General features: G+C 38.9%; 1 protein-coding gene across 3 annotated transcripts in view; it reads left to right on the top strand.

Moving 5' to 3' along the window:
* WDFY3 (WD repeat and FYVE domain containing 3) overlaps positions 1-16,013 on the top strand; it is a 122,812-nt gene that overhangs the window by 28,497 nt on the left and 78,302 nt on the right. For all 3 annotated transcript variants that reach the window (XM_086611512.1, XM_086611513.1, XM_086611511.1), the window contains exons 8-12: positions 767-1,234; positions 2,598-2,696; positions 6,315-6,508; positions 8,659-9,116; positions 11,589-11,672. In XM_086611512.1, the coding sequence (XP_086467638.1) occupies positions 767-1,234; positions 2,598-2,696; positions 6,315-6,508; positions 8,659-9,116; positions 11,589-11,672 (1,303 nt within the window). The remainder of the gene's footprint in view (positions 1-766; positions 1,235-2,597; positions 2,697-6,314; positions 6,509-8,658; positions 9,117-11,588; positions 11,673-16,013) is intronic.

Here is a 16,013-nt window from a genome sequence, read left to right as displayed (position 1 = left end):
CATTATTCCCAAATCCAGCGTCATGTCACCTTCCGATACTGGTATGGTCATTCACATCTGTTAATCCAGAACTGAGCAAGAGCAGCCTCAAGCAGCCTCTCTGTGGAAGGAAGACGTGGAGTTTCTCTGTGCCTAGCTCCCTCCTGCTCACAGATGATTGCTCAAGAGTGGAAGCAAGAGGACAATTGGGAGGCCACATGTGTTTTCTAACTTTGAAGCCAGCTGTTGAGGATTTGTCATTGCTTATTGCTCTGTTGAGTGAGGGGATACAAATGGTTGTTACTCGAAACTTAGCCTGCTGAGTACTTGTAGAGGACGGAGTTGTGTCCTGCTTTATGGAATACGGAACGTGTTACTGTTGCTGTAATGATTTTTCTTACAGCCTGGGTAGATGACAGGCATGCTTTGTTTTATTTCCAGAACTATATCCCATTGCATATTTCAACACTAGGTCAGCTTGCTTGCCTATTTTAAAGAAATGTTCTTTCATTTAGCTGCTTATGTAAACACTTACTTTCAAAGATGAAGATGCCATCTTAATGAACAGTAGATTGTAGGATTTGCAATGTAAGTGATCGTGCAGAGGCTTTTTTAAAGAGTCAGTTTTAATAAAAATTTTTATTATACATGACATATACTGTTATTTTATTCACACTTATTAAGATGCATGGATCATTATTAATAAGTGATTAATAATTATTGTTTATGGTGACTAAGAACTTTCTCTTTCCTTTTTCTTCCCATCCCACTTTGTTTCCTGATTTAGGTCACAGTGTGAGGAATATTCAAGCATTTTCAGTCCTCCAGAATGCATTTTTGAGAGCAAAAACCAACTATCTAGCACAAATCATCCTTGATGCCATCACGAATATTTATATGGCGGACAATGCCAACTACTTTATTTTGGAATCACAGCACACGTTGTCTCAGTTTGCAGAGAAAATTCCTAGACTTCCGGAAGTGCAGGCCAAATACTTTGAGATGCTGGAATTTGTTGTCTTCAGTTTGAATTACATACCCTGTAAAGAACTGATCAGTGTGAGCATCCTTTTAAAATCCAGCACTTCTTTTCAGTGTAGCATCATTGCCACGAAGACACTCCTGAAGTTCACCCGTCATGACTACATCTTTAAGGATGTCTTCAGGGAAGTCGGACTTTTGGAGGTGATGGTAAATCTTCTTCATAAATATGCAGCCCTTCTGAAAGATCCCACTCAGGCACTGAATGATCAAGGTAGCGTGTGCTCTTCCATTTTACTAATACGTGTCTTTTTTTTTTTTTTTTTTTTTTTTCTGGGAATGGTGGAGGCTAGCACTTAAGGGGAGGAACGAGAGAGTGTGAACGTGTATCTTAAGGGCTGAGTTCTGCCAGAGGCTGCTGTGCCATCTTAAAAGCTCATTGAAATGGCTTCTCTCTTGACAGCCTGTGAGCAGCTCAGGGCAAGCTTTAATGAAAGATGCTGTATGAATGCAAAGTAGTAGGAGTTTGTATTTTCCTTTTTAATTTTTTTTTGATGTATTGGTTTAATATTTGCTACTTAACAGGAAAAGAGCAAGTGAAGGAGCAGTACGTAGTATCTACTCTTTCTCACAAAAGGTGCTTGTGCGCTTCATTGTGTTTAGCCCCAGCTTTGAAAAAACACTATAGAGCACATATCTGAGCTCTTAATATGATTATATATTCAACTTTGCAGACTTATTAAAAAGTTGGATCTGCATTTTTCTAAGAGCGTTTTTTAAAAAATAATGTTAAAAATTAGTTATCTCCAGAATTGACCATCTCAGAGATAAGCTACATAGTTGCTTAGCCTGCATTTTTACATTATTTATTCAAACTGCAATCAAGTTAGTGTGCATCAATGACACTTATTATTTTAATCATTGTTGTTGGATGTTTCACCTGGGTTTATTGTTTGAAGCTTCGTTAGTGGGTGGTAGCAGTTGATTAGTGTTAGAAAGCTTTGTTGCCAGCAACTCCCTTGAAAAACACATCAGTCCTCATGTTCCTGTAAATAAATGGACCAAGCTGTGATCCGATTAGGGTGCACATGCCCTTGTGTTGAGGCTTGCTTCTTATTAGAGTAATTTAAAAATAAATGTTTTTTTCTAGAGTGTTACTCTGTGTTTAAGATGCTGCTTGCAGTGTTGTTTCATCGGTTACACCTGTTGAGTCATCAGCACATTTACTGTAATTATGTGAATATAGTTTTGTGCTTTTGTGTGGAATTTCTCTTTTCAAGCACTGAGTACTGAACAAGTACACATCCTGTTAAGTCTTCAACTGTGATATGGTTTTGTGGCTTCAAGAAACAACAGTTGGTGGTATGAAACTACACATACAGCTGCAGTGTCAGCCCCTGAGCTCACAGCGATCAAAAGCTTCTGTTTAAATTCTTGTCTTTATAAATTAACTTTTCAAATGATTCATAGGTAAGCTTTCCCAGGAAGACATGTGTAGACTAACTCTTCAGTTTGTTTTGGAATATGGTAAAGCTTCAAGCTCTCTAGGAAGCAAAGAAAATAAAAGTGTTGGTGGAAAGTATCAAGAAGCATCTTAAAAAGAGTGGTTTTTATTATAACTCTGGATTATTTTTTAGGGGATTCAAGAAACAGTTCATTTGAGGACCAAAAGCAGCTGGCTTTATTGGTTATGGAGACCTTGACAGTACTACTACAAGGATCAAACACAAATGCAGGTAAGTAGAGAGATTGCTGTCAAAATATTTATTTAAAAAGTAGCTCAGAAAATCATGTCTGAAAGCAAAGTAGTCTTCACTTTCTGTCCTCAGGCAAGTAATCAAACACACTGAAATACACTTTTTCTCTTGCCAAGTCTTTTCAGAAGAGAGAATAGGCAGCATAACCTAGAGTGCATAAAATAAAGGAGTACGAGGTCATGTTTCTTTTTAACTTGAGTTTCTTTGCCATTGTTTACCTGAGGGCAACCACCACACCCCATTGCTCTCCAACAATACTGTAATAATTTGTAGTAGGGCTTATAACACAGGTTGTACATAGAAAAATTTAAGCTTATAATTAGTCATGTAGTTTGCTGTTGACAGTGTCACGTCTACTTAAATGTGATTAATAATGCTTGCATCTTCAGTGAAAGATGGCTTTGCATATTTAAAGGCATGTTCCCAGTCAGTATGTATAAATAGGGCTCTATTATGAGTGTCCTTTTCTAAATCAGGCAGGTTTTTAATATGCTTCATTAGCCAAGACTTAGTGACATTGAATTAGATACTATATGTATCTCGTATTAGAAAAAGCTGTCTCAGAGAGCTTGAAATAACAGATTGAGAAACGATGATAGCTGGTTTTAAACTCTTTTCGTCTCTACTGTTAGATGAAGAAGAAAATGAGCAGGTGGGGGGAACTGGACACCACCTTGAGGAATCAGGAAGTTGGCCTTGGACGCATGAAACATCCTTATTTCAGCTTTTTTTTTTTTCTTTTTTCTCAATTCTGACTGGTGTTTTCTCACTTCTGGTTTTGTTTTCATTTAAGTAGGAGAAACTACAATCTGTGACAAACGCTTAAGAATGAAATCCTGAAAACTATCCAGCTTTGTTGACAGTTAACTCTTTAAACATTAGCTACTGGGCTAATGATGTAAAGCTTTTAACTTATTTCTTTTCTGCTTTTGCCTGGGCAAAATTTTTTATCTAAATTTAGGCCTAGTGTTGGAGTAACCTCCAGTGTTGTCTATGTCATTTCACTTGCACTTGTTTTCAGAAAGTTCTGTTGTGTTTCAGCTTGCAGCTTCAAACCACTTTCAAAGATGGCTTTTGAATTCTGCTCACTGAGCATTACAACATCTGCCACCTTGGCTTTGTCCAAGTACTTGATAAGTTCTTCCTTCTATCAGGAAAGGCATTATTCATGGCACTCAAGATAAACCCCAGTTGCATGCCCTTAGTCCAAACAGAAAGGCATTGCAGTGAAGCAGATGTTACTCCAAGATGATGTTTCACTTAGTTACACAGTCAGCCTGTCATGATTGCATTTACACCGTTTTGTCGGGTTGCTTATGAGAAAGCTGTGGATGATGCTACCAGCAGCTTTGCTGAAGTTGAGATGTGGCTCCTTTGCCACTTTCCTTTTGTCTACCACACTGCCTCATCTGTCAGTGGAAAGGAAAAAAACCCATGATCTTTCATTTACTGAATGGATCTGTTCAATGATGAAACAAGCAGCAGGTGAATTAGGCTGAAATAAGGAGGTTTTGGAGAGGAATTGGTGTAGATTACAGATGAATGCATGAATCAGTTACACACTTGTACATTTATTGCTCAGCTTTGGTTTTGCTGTGTAAGAAAAGGCAGAATTGGAAACCAGTCAGGAAGGAGTGGCAAGAAGGTACATGTGGGGGCTTCCATATAAGGGGAAATTAGGGAAAAAGAACCAAACCCCAAACCAGAAAAACTCAGGATTGTTTGATTTCTAAGTATGAATGAGAGGAGGTGGTGTAAGCATGTGATGATAACATCTTTGAAGGACTGGGACTGCCTTGCATTTTAGAAGCGACAGGTCTTGATTCACAGGACTGGACTATATGTACCTGTGACATCAGGGTCTGTGGTACCTGAGCCTTGCCCCTGTGAGGTATGGATTATGATCTGACTGTGGTAACATCTGCCTGACTTGTGAAAAATCCTTGGCTGCCACTAGCCAGTGTTCCTGACCTCACCTACAAAGTTTGAAGCAGCCATCCGTACCTCATTGCTACTTCTCAGTACTGGGTTAGTGTCTGGGTACCCACCAGAGAAACAACAGAGGGTAGCGTAAAACGCGTCGGGACTATGGGATGACACCACAGATGATGTTTCTGAGGACTCCAGGAGAGTTCAAGGGCCTCATTTCATCAGTAGCTCTCCAAGTTCAGGAGTATGACAGAGCTGTACAGGAGGAGTTAAGAAACTGTTTTTCAAAGAAGTTGTGATTGCTGTCTGTGCAGCAAGACTGGGATGTGAGCCCAGTGGCAATGGCACTGTATCCAGAGGCCAGCAAAGGGTTTAGGTCACCAGAGAGGCATAAATAGGCATTATGCAGCCTTGCAGTGCTTCATACCACACTCAAAGCTTGGTTTCTGATCTTAAACCAGTTATCTCCAATAAGGTTTCCTGGATATTGTGTAACTGATAACTGAATTTCAAACAAGAAGTTTGGGTGTCCAGAGCCAAACAGATTCACTGTATAGTTGAGAAGCTAGACTGAGAGTGGGAGAAGTATAAAATGTTAGCTCAGTCTCTCTGAAAACAAGAGCCTGACCACCGAGGAGATGCACTTTGCCTGTAAAGGGATGTAACCGACTTGCTCTCCTTTTGCCTTGTGCAAGTCCGTATCTCGTCCAAAGAATGTCAGAGAAAGCAGGAGGCAGGAAATCAGAAATGAACAGTGGGACTAAGGTTTGTATATGTACATTAGAGAGAATAAACGTTGTCCTGACTAGCTTGTTAATCCTGAACGTGGTCATTTAAACTGGTCTTTTAGTTTATGTTCACAAGGAAGGTGATGCCTTTTGATGCAGTCATGCAGCATTGATCCATTTCCCCACTCTTGTCATATTCACTAATTAAAACATAGGGCATTACTCTAGGTACTGACACGTTATATGTGCCATATATATTCCAGTTTGGTTTTTATGATGTTTTCAGAATCAATTTTCATTTAATTTTCAGTTAGTATTGCACATGTGTTGTTCTGAGTATCCAGTAATCTTGAGAACCATTATTTGATTTAAGCTTTATCTCTGCAGAGATAGGTCTTGCCACAAGAAAACTTCTGCAGAATCTTACAAATCTTGTGGATAGACTGAACAGACTTCTCAACCAGTGCTCCTAGTTTGCTCTTCTTGTCCAGAAGCAGCCTAGTTATATTTTTGGCAATAAACTAAATATAATATAAACACTATCCTTAACAAAACCAGCATGTAGTCTTCACTAAAAATGGAAGATTGGCTGTACTTTTTTTCTTTGTTTCATTCTGTGACTCTTTAAACTCTAGCATGAAAAGAATAGCTCCTGTTGGAGTAACAGAATTATTGAGGAAATTTTTAGAACTGACCTGCATCCTTGTACTCAACACCTTTAGTGAAAAACATTGTCAGAAGTACATCGTTCAAGTTCCACTTTTATTTGTGGTGGAAGAGGAAAAATAGTAATAAGTCATTAAACATCCATAGTGCTAAACCCCTGCCATTCAGTCTGTAGAAATGAAAATAAACGCCTTTCGTGTTTTGTTTTTGTCACTTATTACTGATTGTGTTTTTCATGCTGCTTATGCACTTATCCTCACCCCTTTCTGAGTAGGTATTTTCAGGGAGTTTGGTGGTGCGAGATGCGTGCACAACATAGTAAAGTATCCCCAGTGCCGACAGCATGCCCTGATGATCATCCAGCAGTTGGTGTTATCACCTAGTGGAGAAGATGATATGGGCACTTTGTTGGGACTGATGCACTCAGCTCCGCCTACGGAACTGCAGCTGAAAACTGACATCTTACGGGTAAGTGAAGTACTGCTCAGGACTCTTGTTCCTAAGCTACTTTTTTTTTTAAAAAAAGAAAACACCGAGGAGGGGATTGGATTGGGTGGATGGTATTTAGATACTGAATGTAGAATGTCTCTGGAGTTGAGTTGTGTACTTTTGATACATAGTTTTTATTTTCTTCCATCTGTCCATGGCAGGTTTTGGAATCAGAGATGAAGGCTAGCGAACGAGTATGTCTTTTTAGCACCATCACTTGTAATCAGCCTTAGTGGATAGGAAATGAGGTTCTGCATTTAATGATAATCTTCCCTGGTGGAGTTAAAAAATTCAGTAAAATTCAGTTAAAAATAATGAGAATACATGGAGGGGAAAAGCAAGCATGTAACACATAAGTTTATTTTCAGTCCTGGCTTGCATTTTCCTGTGGCAGACTTACTTTATTTTACCAATTTGTTAGTTATAAATGCTGAATTAGTTAATATAAATGTAGATCATAGTGACAATAGTAGAAGATAAAGCTGAAGAACTTGCTTAAGCAAAATAGTGGAAAGGTAGAAATGTAAGGCTGTGAGTGGAGGAGGAAGAGAGAAGACTCATCTGTTTTCTGTCGTATTAGGTTTTTCTGCTGCTAATCTGGACACACAATTTCTTCTCAGAATAGCTAATATTGCTTTTATAAATTCACATAATACTGTTATTTTAGAGTAGAGAAGCTGTGACAAGTAGTGATAAGTAAATGAGCCTTACCAGAGAGAATTCTGAGACATCTAGATTCATCTCTGTTAAAAAGGGCTGTAATATTTCTCTGGCAGATAAGCAGCTTCATATTATTCCAAAAGACAGAAAAGAAAGCTAGTAATAAAATGATTCATTTGACATGTTTTGTCTATCAAAGTCTTCAGTCGTTTTTGAGCATGTCTCAGTCATGATACTTAAGGGGAGAGAAAGGATCTTGCAGTTCCCCAATGAATTTAACATCCAAAGTCAGGGTTTCTGTCCTTTATCTGACCTGTTTTGCTTGTCTTCCATCAGTACTATTTTCAGAAGTTTTGGTTATGGAACTGACAGCCCAGAATGATGCAGTGATGTGTCTCTTACTGTTTTTCCAGGTTTGGCAGGAAATGAGATACTGCCTTCAAAGGAATGACAGTCTATTTCACTACTTGTCTTCCGAGTGCTTAAAAAAAAAAAAAGCATGATTCTGAAGAAGTAAACTCTCGGTTGTGAAAGATTCCCCCTGTCCCCCTAGCCTATTTTTCTGTACCAATAACACTTTTCTGTTGTTTGTGATGCTTCATGTAGAGAGACTTTTTTTTTTCTATATCCCATATTCACATGTGGGTCAAACTTCCCATGGCAGCTGGTTTTTCATTTGTTTTTGGTTTAGTGGACAGGCTCCTCTGATTTCACGGATAAATGATTATTATTCTCTAGTACCTAGGTTCATGTAGTTTCCACTGTTCATACTGTGACTTTGTATTTGTTCAAGTGAGGTTTTATCCATTTTTGTTTCTCTCTCAGGCTCATTTTTGAACAGCAACTCTTAAAATCAAGTTTCACTCAGTTCAGAGATCTAGGGATTTCATTATAGAAGAAGTCTAAGTGGTTTTTTGGGGCTAATTCTTTGCTGCTATTGTCTTTGAGAGCTGTTGTGGCTCCGTAGCTGCCAGATGCTTAGACGTTTTAGATTTCTGGTAGACCTGTGTTAGGATGCTCCAAGGTTTAGATTTCTCATTACTACAGGGAGTGGTTTGCCCACTCTTGTTTGCGATTGTTTGTGAAGTATGATGGCAAAGTAGCCTCATTTCCAATAGTTATATTCTCTGCCTTGTCACTAAGGGAATTACCTGGGGATATTGGGTCCTATTCTAGGCTTAGTCAAGTCTTCTCTGTTGGCAGGTTTATTTATCTCCCTAATTTCTTATTTCTAAATTAGAGGCAATTATTCCCTGGTCTTTCTCTTTCGATTTTGTAAGCTTTTGAGGGTGGGGACTCTTGCAGTACAAAGTTGATCTTTGGAGACTTCAGGCATTACCAAATGACATGAGGATTTTGCTAGCATATCAAACAAAAACATTCCTACCTTTTTTCATGCTGTCTGTAATGCTGCTGTTGTTTTTTTTTTTTTTCTTCTTCTTTGTTTTGATTGTTTGTTTTATCCATAGGCCCTACTCTCGGTGCTGAGAGAAAGTCACCGCACAAGAACTGTTTTTAGAAAAGTTGGTGGATTTGTGTATGTCACATCTTTACTCGTTGCTATGGAAAGATCTTTGTGCTCACCACCTAAGAATGGCTGGGAGAAAGTAAACCAGAATCAAGTATTTGAACTGCTTCACACTGTGTTCTGCACATTGACTGCAGCAATGCGCTATGAGCCAGCCAACTCTCATTTCTTCAAAACAGAGATCCAGTATGAAAAACTGGCAGATGCTGTTCGATTACTTGGCTGCTTCTCAGACTTGAGAAAAATAAGTCCCTTGAATGTCTTCCCTTCAAATACACAACTATTTCAAAGACTTTTGGAGGATGACCTAATAGCCCTGGATTCTGTGTCACCTACACTAAGACACTGCAGCAAACTTTTTATTTACCTCTACAAGGTAGCCACAGATTCTTTTGACAGGTATGAACTTTGCCTTCCCCTCTCCCCCTCCCTTCTTTTTTTTCTTTTCCTCTACCCACCCACCCCGCCCTGGTGTTCCCAAAAAGAGTTTTCTTCAAACATGTTCATTGCAATCTTTTGTATTTCCATTTTAATGTATTTCTTTGTTCCTTCACTCCAGTGATAGGAATATAAGGTGTCAACATCTGACCAAATATTGACTTAGCTTACTGGTGTTCTCCAGGGTATGCAGCATTCTCTCTGATGTTGAATGATTTTGTCATGGCAGAAATTAAGATACAGATGTCAGTTCATTGTTATATTTGATGTGTTGAATCAACTCATTGGTAAATAGGCAAGACTATCTGGTTGCATTACCATACAGAACTAGCAGATTTCTGTGCTTTTAAGTCAAATGAAAAATTGGTTGTTGAACGTTGCACCTTAACTTCATGTTTTGTTTGATATGGGATTTTAAAGTAAGTAATTAGATAATATCATGATGAATTTAGAATCATAGAATCATTTAGGTTGGAAACGGCTCTTAAGATCATCAAGTCCAATTATAAACCGAACACGGCCACGTTCACCACTTAACTATGTCCCCAAGTGTCACATCTGTGCATCTTTTAAATACCTCCATGGATGGTGACTCAACCTGTTCCAATGCTCGATATCCCTTTCAGTGAAGGAATTTTTCCTAATATCCAGTCTAAACCTCCCTTGGCACAACTTGAGGCAGTGTCCTCTTGTCCTGTCACTTGTTACTTGGGAGAAGAGTCTGACATGCACCTTGCTACAACCTCCTTTCAAGTAGTTGTAGAGAGTGATAAGATCTCCCCTGAGCCTCCTTGTCACCTTATTAAACACTTCTAGACTAGACATCTTATTTTAGATGGATTGGCATGTTCTTGAAAGTTCTAGCTAGTCTGTAAATTACTGGTTTTTAAATTTAACTGGGAGATGCTCCCAGAGTTAAACAACTAGAATTTAAATTATACTTGAGATTTGAAATGAACGGTAATATTTGTCTTAAAGTTGATTCAGAATGACAACAAAACTTACTGAAGTACGTGTTGAAGATTGGCTTTTGTTAAAGTAGTTCTTGCCCATAATTTAAGGTACAAATAAGTAAAAGACAGACTTAAGCTTCGTATCTGGGATCTTGAAGCTTCTGCACCCCAGCTATTTAATGCATGTGACCCTGTTTTAGTAAGATGGGCGACCTAGTTAGAGAAACACAGGGTCTGATTTTCCAAGTGTTGAAGGTGAGGCTGCCCATGTTGAGATATGAGTAGAGCTGCCAGTTGGTCAGTCTCTTTTAAACTAGGTGACTAGTAAAGTACAAACTTCATGTTTTTGTTAATGAAAACTTTGCTTCCAAAGCAGTAAACCTTAATCATAGAATCATTAGGGTTGGAAGGGACCTCAGAGATCATCTAGATCAACCCCCCGGCCATGGGCAGGGACACCTTCCACTAGGTCAGGTTGCTCAAAGCCTCATCCAACCTGGCCTTGAACACTTCCAGGAATGGGACAGCCACAGCTTCTCTGGGCAAACCTGTTCCAGTGCCTCACCACCCTCAGAGTGAAAAATTTCTTCCTTAGATCTAATCTAAATCTGCCCTCTTTCAGTTTAGAGCCATTGCCCCTTGTCCTATCACTACACGCCCTTGTAAAAACTCCCTTTCCATCTTTCCTGTAGGCCCCCTTTAAGTACTGGAAGGCTGCTATAAGATCACCCCGGAGCCTTCTCTTCTCCAGCTGAACAGCCCCAACTCTCTCAGCCTTAATGTTTTTCTCCTATCAAAAAACCCCCACAACCAAAACCAAAAATCCCAACCAAAAATCTCACCCAAAACCAAAAAGCCAAGTACAGCAATCAATTTACTTGATCTCATTTTAAGGTATTATTAAAGCATTCAGATAAAGGGATAAAGTGTATTAAGAATGTATTGCACGTACTGTAGAAGTTGTAGCACTGGCTAACAGCAGAGTATGAGGAATCGATGGGGTAAGTAAATCCCATGGTGTTGTCACATAAGGTGCCTCACTAAGTTCCTTTTTTTTTTTTTTGCTGTCATCTTCAGTGTCTTCATTCTTCCTTCTTTCTTAAATTTTCTGATCATCATTCTTTGTAAAGTTTACATCGATTTTATTTCTTACTCATGCTGGTTATCCATAATTTACTGAGGCTTTACTTTCTCCTTTCAATTTCCGCTGTTTAACATTGAAAGATGTTCTATTTTGCTAGTGGTGGTCATATCACTAGACCTCTGCGGAGTAACGAACGAGCACTGCCGAGTCATGCCATAAAACAAGTACGCGCTTTGCATGTCCATGTCATTCAGTAGTGTCCTTTGTCATCCATGTCGTTTCTGAAGAATGGATCCTAGTAACGATTTTATTGGCGCTCTTGTAAAACTAACAACCTTATGGCCTCTGGTTTCTTCTCTAACCTCTCTGTCCTACCCCTGTCTGTTTTGTCTGTAGTCGTGCAGAACAGATTCCTCCTTGCCTGACAAATGAGACTTCTCTCCCCTCTCCTTGGGGTACGCCAGCTTTGTCCAGGAAAAGGTACCGACCCTTCAAAGAGAAGTTGATCTTGCTTCTGATTTCTCTCTCGCTGTTGTGTTTCTTAGTTTTGGTGTGTTTTATTTCTCTTGAGTTGCTATTTTTTTCTGAGGTGTGCATTTTCACTTGCGTGTTTACTGGATAAAATAAATATAACGGTATGTTTCATAGTGAATCCTAGATGTAGTGATGCTAATGTATGAGATTAGAGATGTCTCCAGGCTCCTGAAGCACTGAAGTTCATGATTCAAAAGCATGTAAGGTCTGGTATAAGAAATGATCTAAGGGAGGTATGAATGACACTCTCGGGAGCAGTTCAGAGAAGTTCAGACTATGCCAGTAGATCAATTGATACAGCAGGATTTCTTTTTTCTGGACTAATTTTTTTAAAGAAAAGGTACTTTCAGTAGGAAGCTGGCTGGCTTGTTAAGTTGTTCATTTGTTAGTAATTGCACAAAATAAAAAATAAAGAATGAACCTGTCAGTACTTGCCTACCAAGTGATGTAGAGGCATGCTAAATTAAAAGGTTTGGGAAGAAAGCACAAATGGCACGATTCAGAAATCCTGGCACCCACTTCCCCTGCCAAGCTACCATCTTTTCTTATGCATCTTGGTGTCTGGTAGACTATTTTTTTCTTTAAAAAAAACACAACTGATTCAACAACAATGTGACGTACAGGCCTATGCAAATGACGAAAAGGAGATTTTTTTCCCAGAGCCCCGAGGGAAGGGAGCAGCTGTTCGTTATCTGAAGATGCAGGTTAGGCAGAGATTTGGTTTTGAAGGCTAAAAAGACATTTGAAAGACTGTGGGTTATCTGAGGTGCAGGTGCCATGTGTGGAAAATATGGTCATTCTCGCTTGGTGTACAGCCTAAAACATGCCGTTAAGTTTCATGTTTGGAATGTAAAATATTTTGGAAAGGGAAGCCAAAAAAGCTACTTTTGGAAACTGCTTTGAAATGAAATGTTTGTACTCAAGCAGGTTAGTAAAGAGAAGCCTTTTCCTGTCTTGCTCAGTGACCCAAGTCATACCTGGGTATTCTGCAGGGACTGACTTGGACAAGGCCACTTTCCTGATAATCCAGAACCTCTTAGAGTGTCTTTTCCTTTCTTTTCTAACAGTGAGGCGTTTAGGAACAAACGCAGCAGTTGCAGTTGACAGATAAAAACCTTAGCTGCCAAACTTCTTTCCCTCTCATTTACTCTGACAAAACCTAAAAGAAAACAGCATTTCCTGTGGAGGCTTTTTCAGCTTCGGCAGCAATATTAACCTCTAGCATTATGGATTTGCCCTTTCCTGTCCTACATCTTGCTGTTCTCCCAGGTGTAACTGGCGTGGCTGCTCAGGTTCACTGAACTACTCCAGTGCACAAGTGTGCAAAGGCAATGCCTGCCAAACAGGAGCTGATTCTGGGATGTAATGAATTAAAGAGTGCCAGATGGGTAGCTGACTCAGCCTAGTAATTAAAATATAAATATATGTATATATGAATAGATATGTTAGGCTTCCTTTGTTTGTTTTTGGTTTGTTTTTTGTTTTGTTTTTTTTTTGGTAGCACTGAAAATGCAAGCCTTTGTTTGAAAACCATGTGGCATAGGTGAGGAAAGATTGGATATTTTAAAAAGTCAATATCCCTGTGAGGTGCTGTGGGTGATTTGGGTAAACACCTGTATAGTAACCCGGGTGCTTGCTGAGGTAAAAGAGTGTGTTTGACAGAGATCTTCACAAACAAAAGAGACCTTTGGATGATAAGTTGTGTAAGTCTCAAAGCAAAAGTAGACAGAAAGAATGATCATGCTGGCCTGGCTGACTTTTCGGATCCTTTCTGCAAAAGCGTGTTTTCAAGTAAAAGAAAATAGACAGGGCCAGGCTTTCCAAAGAGTCTGTTTGAGCAGCTGTCGTCTTTCTCATGGTTGTTCAGCAGCGTGTTTGTCATTCCTAGTGAATTCGGTGCCAGTAGCTGGGATCTTCCTACTTTCAAAAACAAGCAACTTGGGCTTTGTAGTCCAGTATTATTTGCTTTTCTTTTTCTCTCTTTTTAAATGCTAGATACAGTTGGATTCTGTCGAAATCGACTCTTCTGAGAGCAATGTTTGCTTTTCTCTTATTGTTTTCTGTCTCCTTTACTTTGCTTCCTTGGGACCTCCCTTGTTGCTGTGGCCTGATTTTCTGCCTTTGACTTGTCAGACAGGTGCCTGAGGGAGAACCCTGTGTTGTTTGGCTAAATGAGCTAGCAGGCACTGCGCACGCAAATAACTTTTATAAACAAAAAGAGTACACTTCTGATTTTGATGCCCGCAGTCTAGAATAGTTCTGGATACATAGATATGCTAATATTCTCTCTCAGACGTGTCTGTCGCTTCTCAAAGCTGTGTTTCCCTGAGGAGTGGTGCCCTCCAAGCGTTATCCTTTATTCCTTTATGTTAAGAGTAGGTAGGACTCCTCCAGCACATGTATTGGGATAGCAGTACACAGCTGTCCTCCCTGTTACCTGGAATGCATTGTGTTTCCACCTTTCTTGTATAATTTGAATCAAGAAATACATCTTTGCCAGTTGTTTGATTGCTGTAGATTTTGGCAAAAAAAAAAAAAAATCTCGACAGTGTGTTGGTTTTTTTTTCTTTTTTCTTTTGTTTTGTTGAGAGAGGATGCTTTGGACCTGAAGGAATGAATTAGAGAGTAGAATGTAACTTTGAATTTAAAATAATTTTAGCCATTGTTTTTACAAAGTTTTGGATGGTGATTATTCTTGGGGAATGATATGCAAAGGGTTTATCTACTATAAATCTTTATTATTTCTTTCCAGGTGAAAATTGTGTTACAATTCTCATCAAGAGCTGTACTTCATTATAGAATTTAAGTTTGAATTTTTCTTCAGATTTATTTTTTGTTAAATTAGATCTATGTGTCACTTTCACTAGACTGCCTTTTTCCATTGTCCACTTCTTCCTTCCTCTCCCTTGAAGGGATCGTATAAAGAATGTATAAGCATGGCTAAATTAATTTATTGTGAGGTTCTGCACTAACCCATGGACCTGTAACATGCAGTGAATACTTTGGCAGAGTTTTGTAGAATCTATATTCTTTTCCCTGCCCAGAGAAATATTTTTGAACAGGTTTTTGTTGTTGTTTTGATACAAGTACTCCTTATATGGAAAAACTAAATATAGAAGATATTTTAAAATAATGTGAAAAGCTTTCAATAATATATTCTTTAAGGACATAACTTTTACTTAGATTGCTAACAGAAAAGCAAATTGCCTAGTCTTGACTGTATCCTCTTTTCAGTTTGTTGTATGTAATGTTGAAGTCCAGACTGTTTAAGGCCAGGATCATGTGCTTGTTCGTGAACCATAATGAGCAGTGACTTGGGATTTTCTTAGGCTGTCTCATTATGTACTGTCGTGTTATAACCTCACGTTTTACCTAATGAGGTGAATGTGATAGTGCAGGTCAGAATGCTTAGAAGTAAAATTTGTGCTTGAAAGTGGACAGATGTTTGATCTTCAAGAATGTCATGGGGAGTGAAATTTCACTAGACTGAAGAGCATTCTTAAATACAAGTGGATATTTAGTTTTTAAACTGTATCCTGTAAAACTTGCAAGGAGATGCTCAAGGAGACGTTAGAAAGAGGTAGCAGTTTTCTTCTTCAGATGAGGAGCAGTGCTGTTAGGATGCATGAGAAACAATTGCTCTTGTTTCGAACTCTGCATTAAGACAGAGAAAATGGTTGAGATAACAACTCTCTAGGATAGCATTACCAGTTGTTCTGCTATTCTTAACTCTGTTTAATTTTAAAAGAGACAACGAAGCCTTCCTCTACCTGCCAGATGTTTCAATTAGTGAGTCTGCTAGAGAAGTTTAGGAAAGTGATGGTTAGAGAGTTTGTAAAAACACCAGAAAAATTCATGTGGGCAGATTTTTTTTCTTAGTGGTTGGTTACAGTAGGAATTACCATTAATGTTTGCTATAAGTATTAGCTGAATAAGTAAAGCATCGGTAATTTCATCTATCTTTGAAAACTTTCTTTTAAAAAGTACTCTTGGATTTTTCCAGATGCCAAGTTGTTGATCTGCCATGAGTCTTTTCAATAGGAATGCTTTTATTGAAACATCTGTTTATCCAACCCATTTCCCAGCCAGCAGAACATTGTGCTGTACTTCCTCGTGTCCTGTCTTAGGCGAAGTAATCCAGTGCCGCAGCCTTCCCCCACAAATGACGTTTCTTGGTGGGGGGTATGTGTGTGTGTTTGAGATGCAGCCTTCAAAGTATTAAGGAAAGAATTGTGCTTGCAGCCTTCCTTATCTCCTGTTTTTGTCCTGTTTTTCCCAGGAGAAAAG

The sequence above is a fragment of the Tauraco erythrolophus genome, chromosome 5 (assembly GCF_009769465.1).
Source record: "Tauraco erythrolophus isolate bTauEry1 chromosome 5, bTauEry1.pri, whole genome shotgun sequence".
Taxonomy (NCBI): domain Eukaryota; kingdom Metazoa; phylum Chordata; class Aves; order Musophagiformes; family Musophagidae; genus Tauraco; species Tauraco erythrolophus.
Note: the sequence above shows the minus strand (reverse complement) of the source record. Positions and strands in the feature narration are given on the sequence as shown.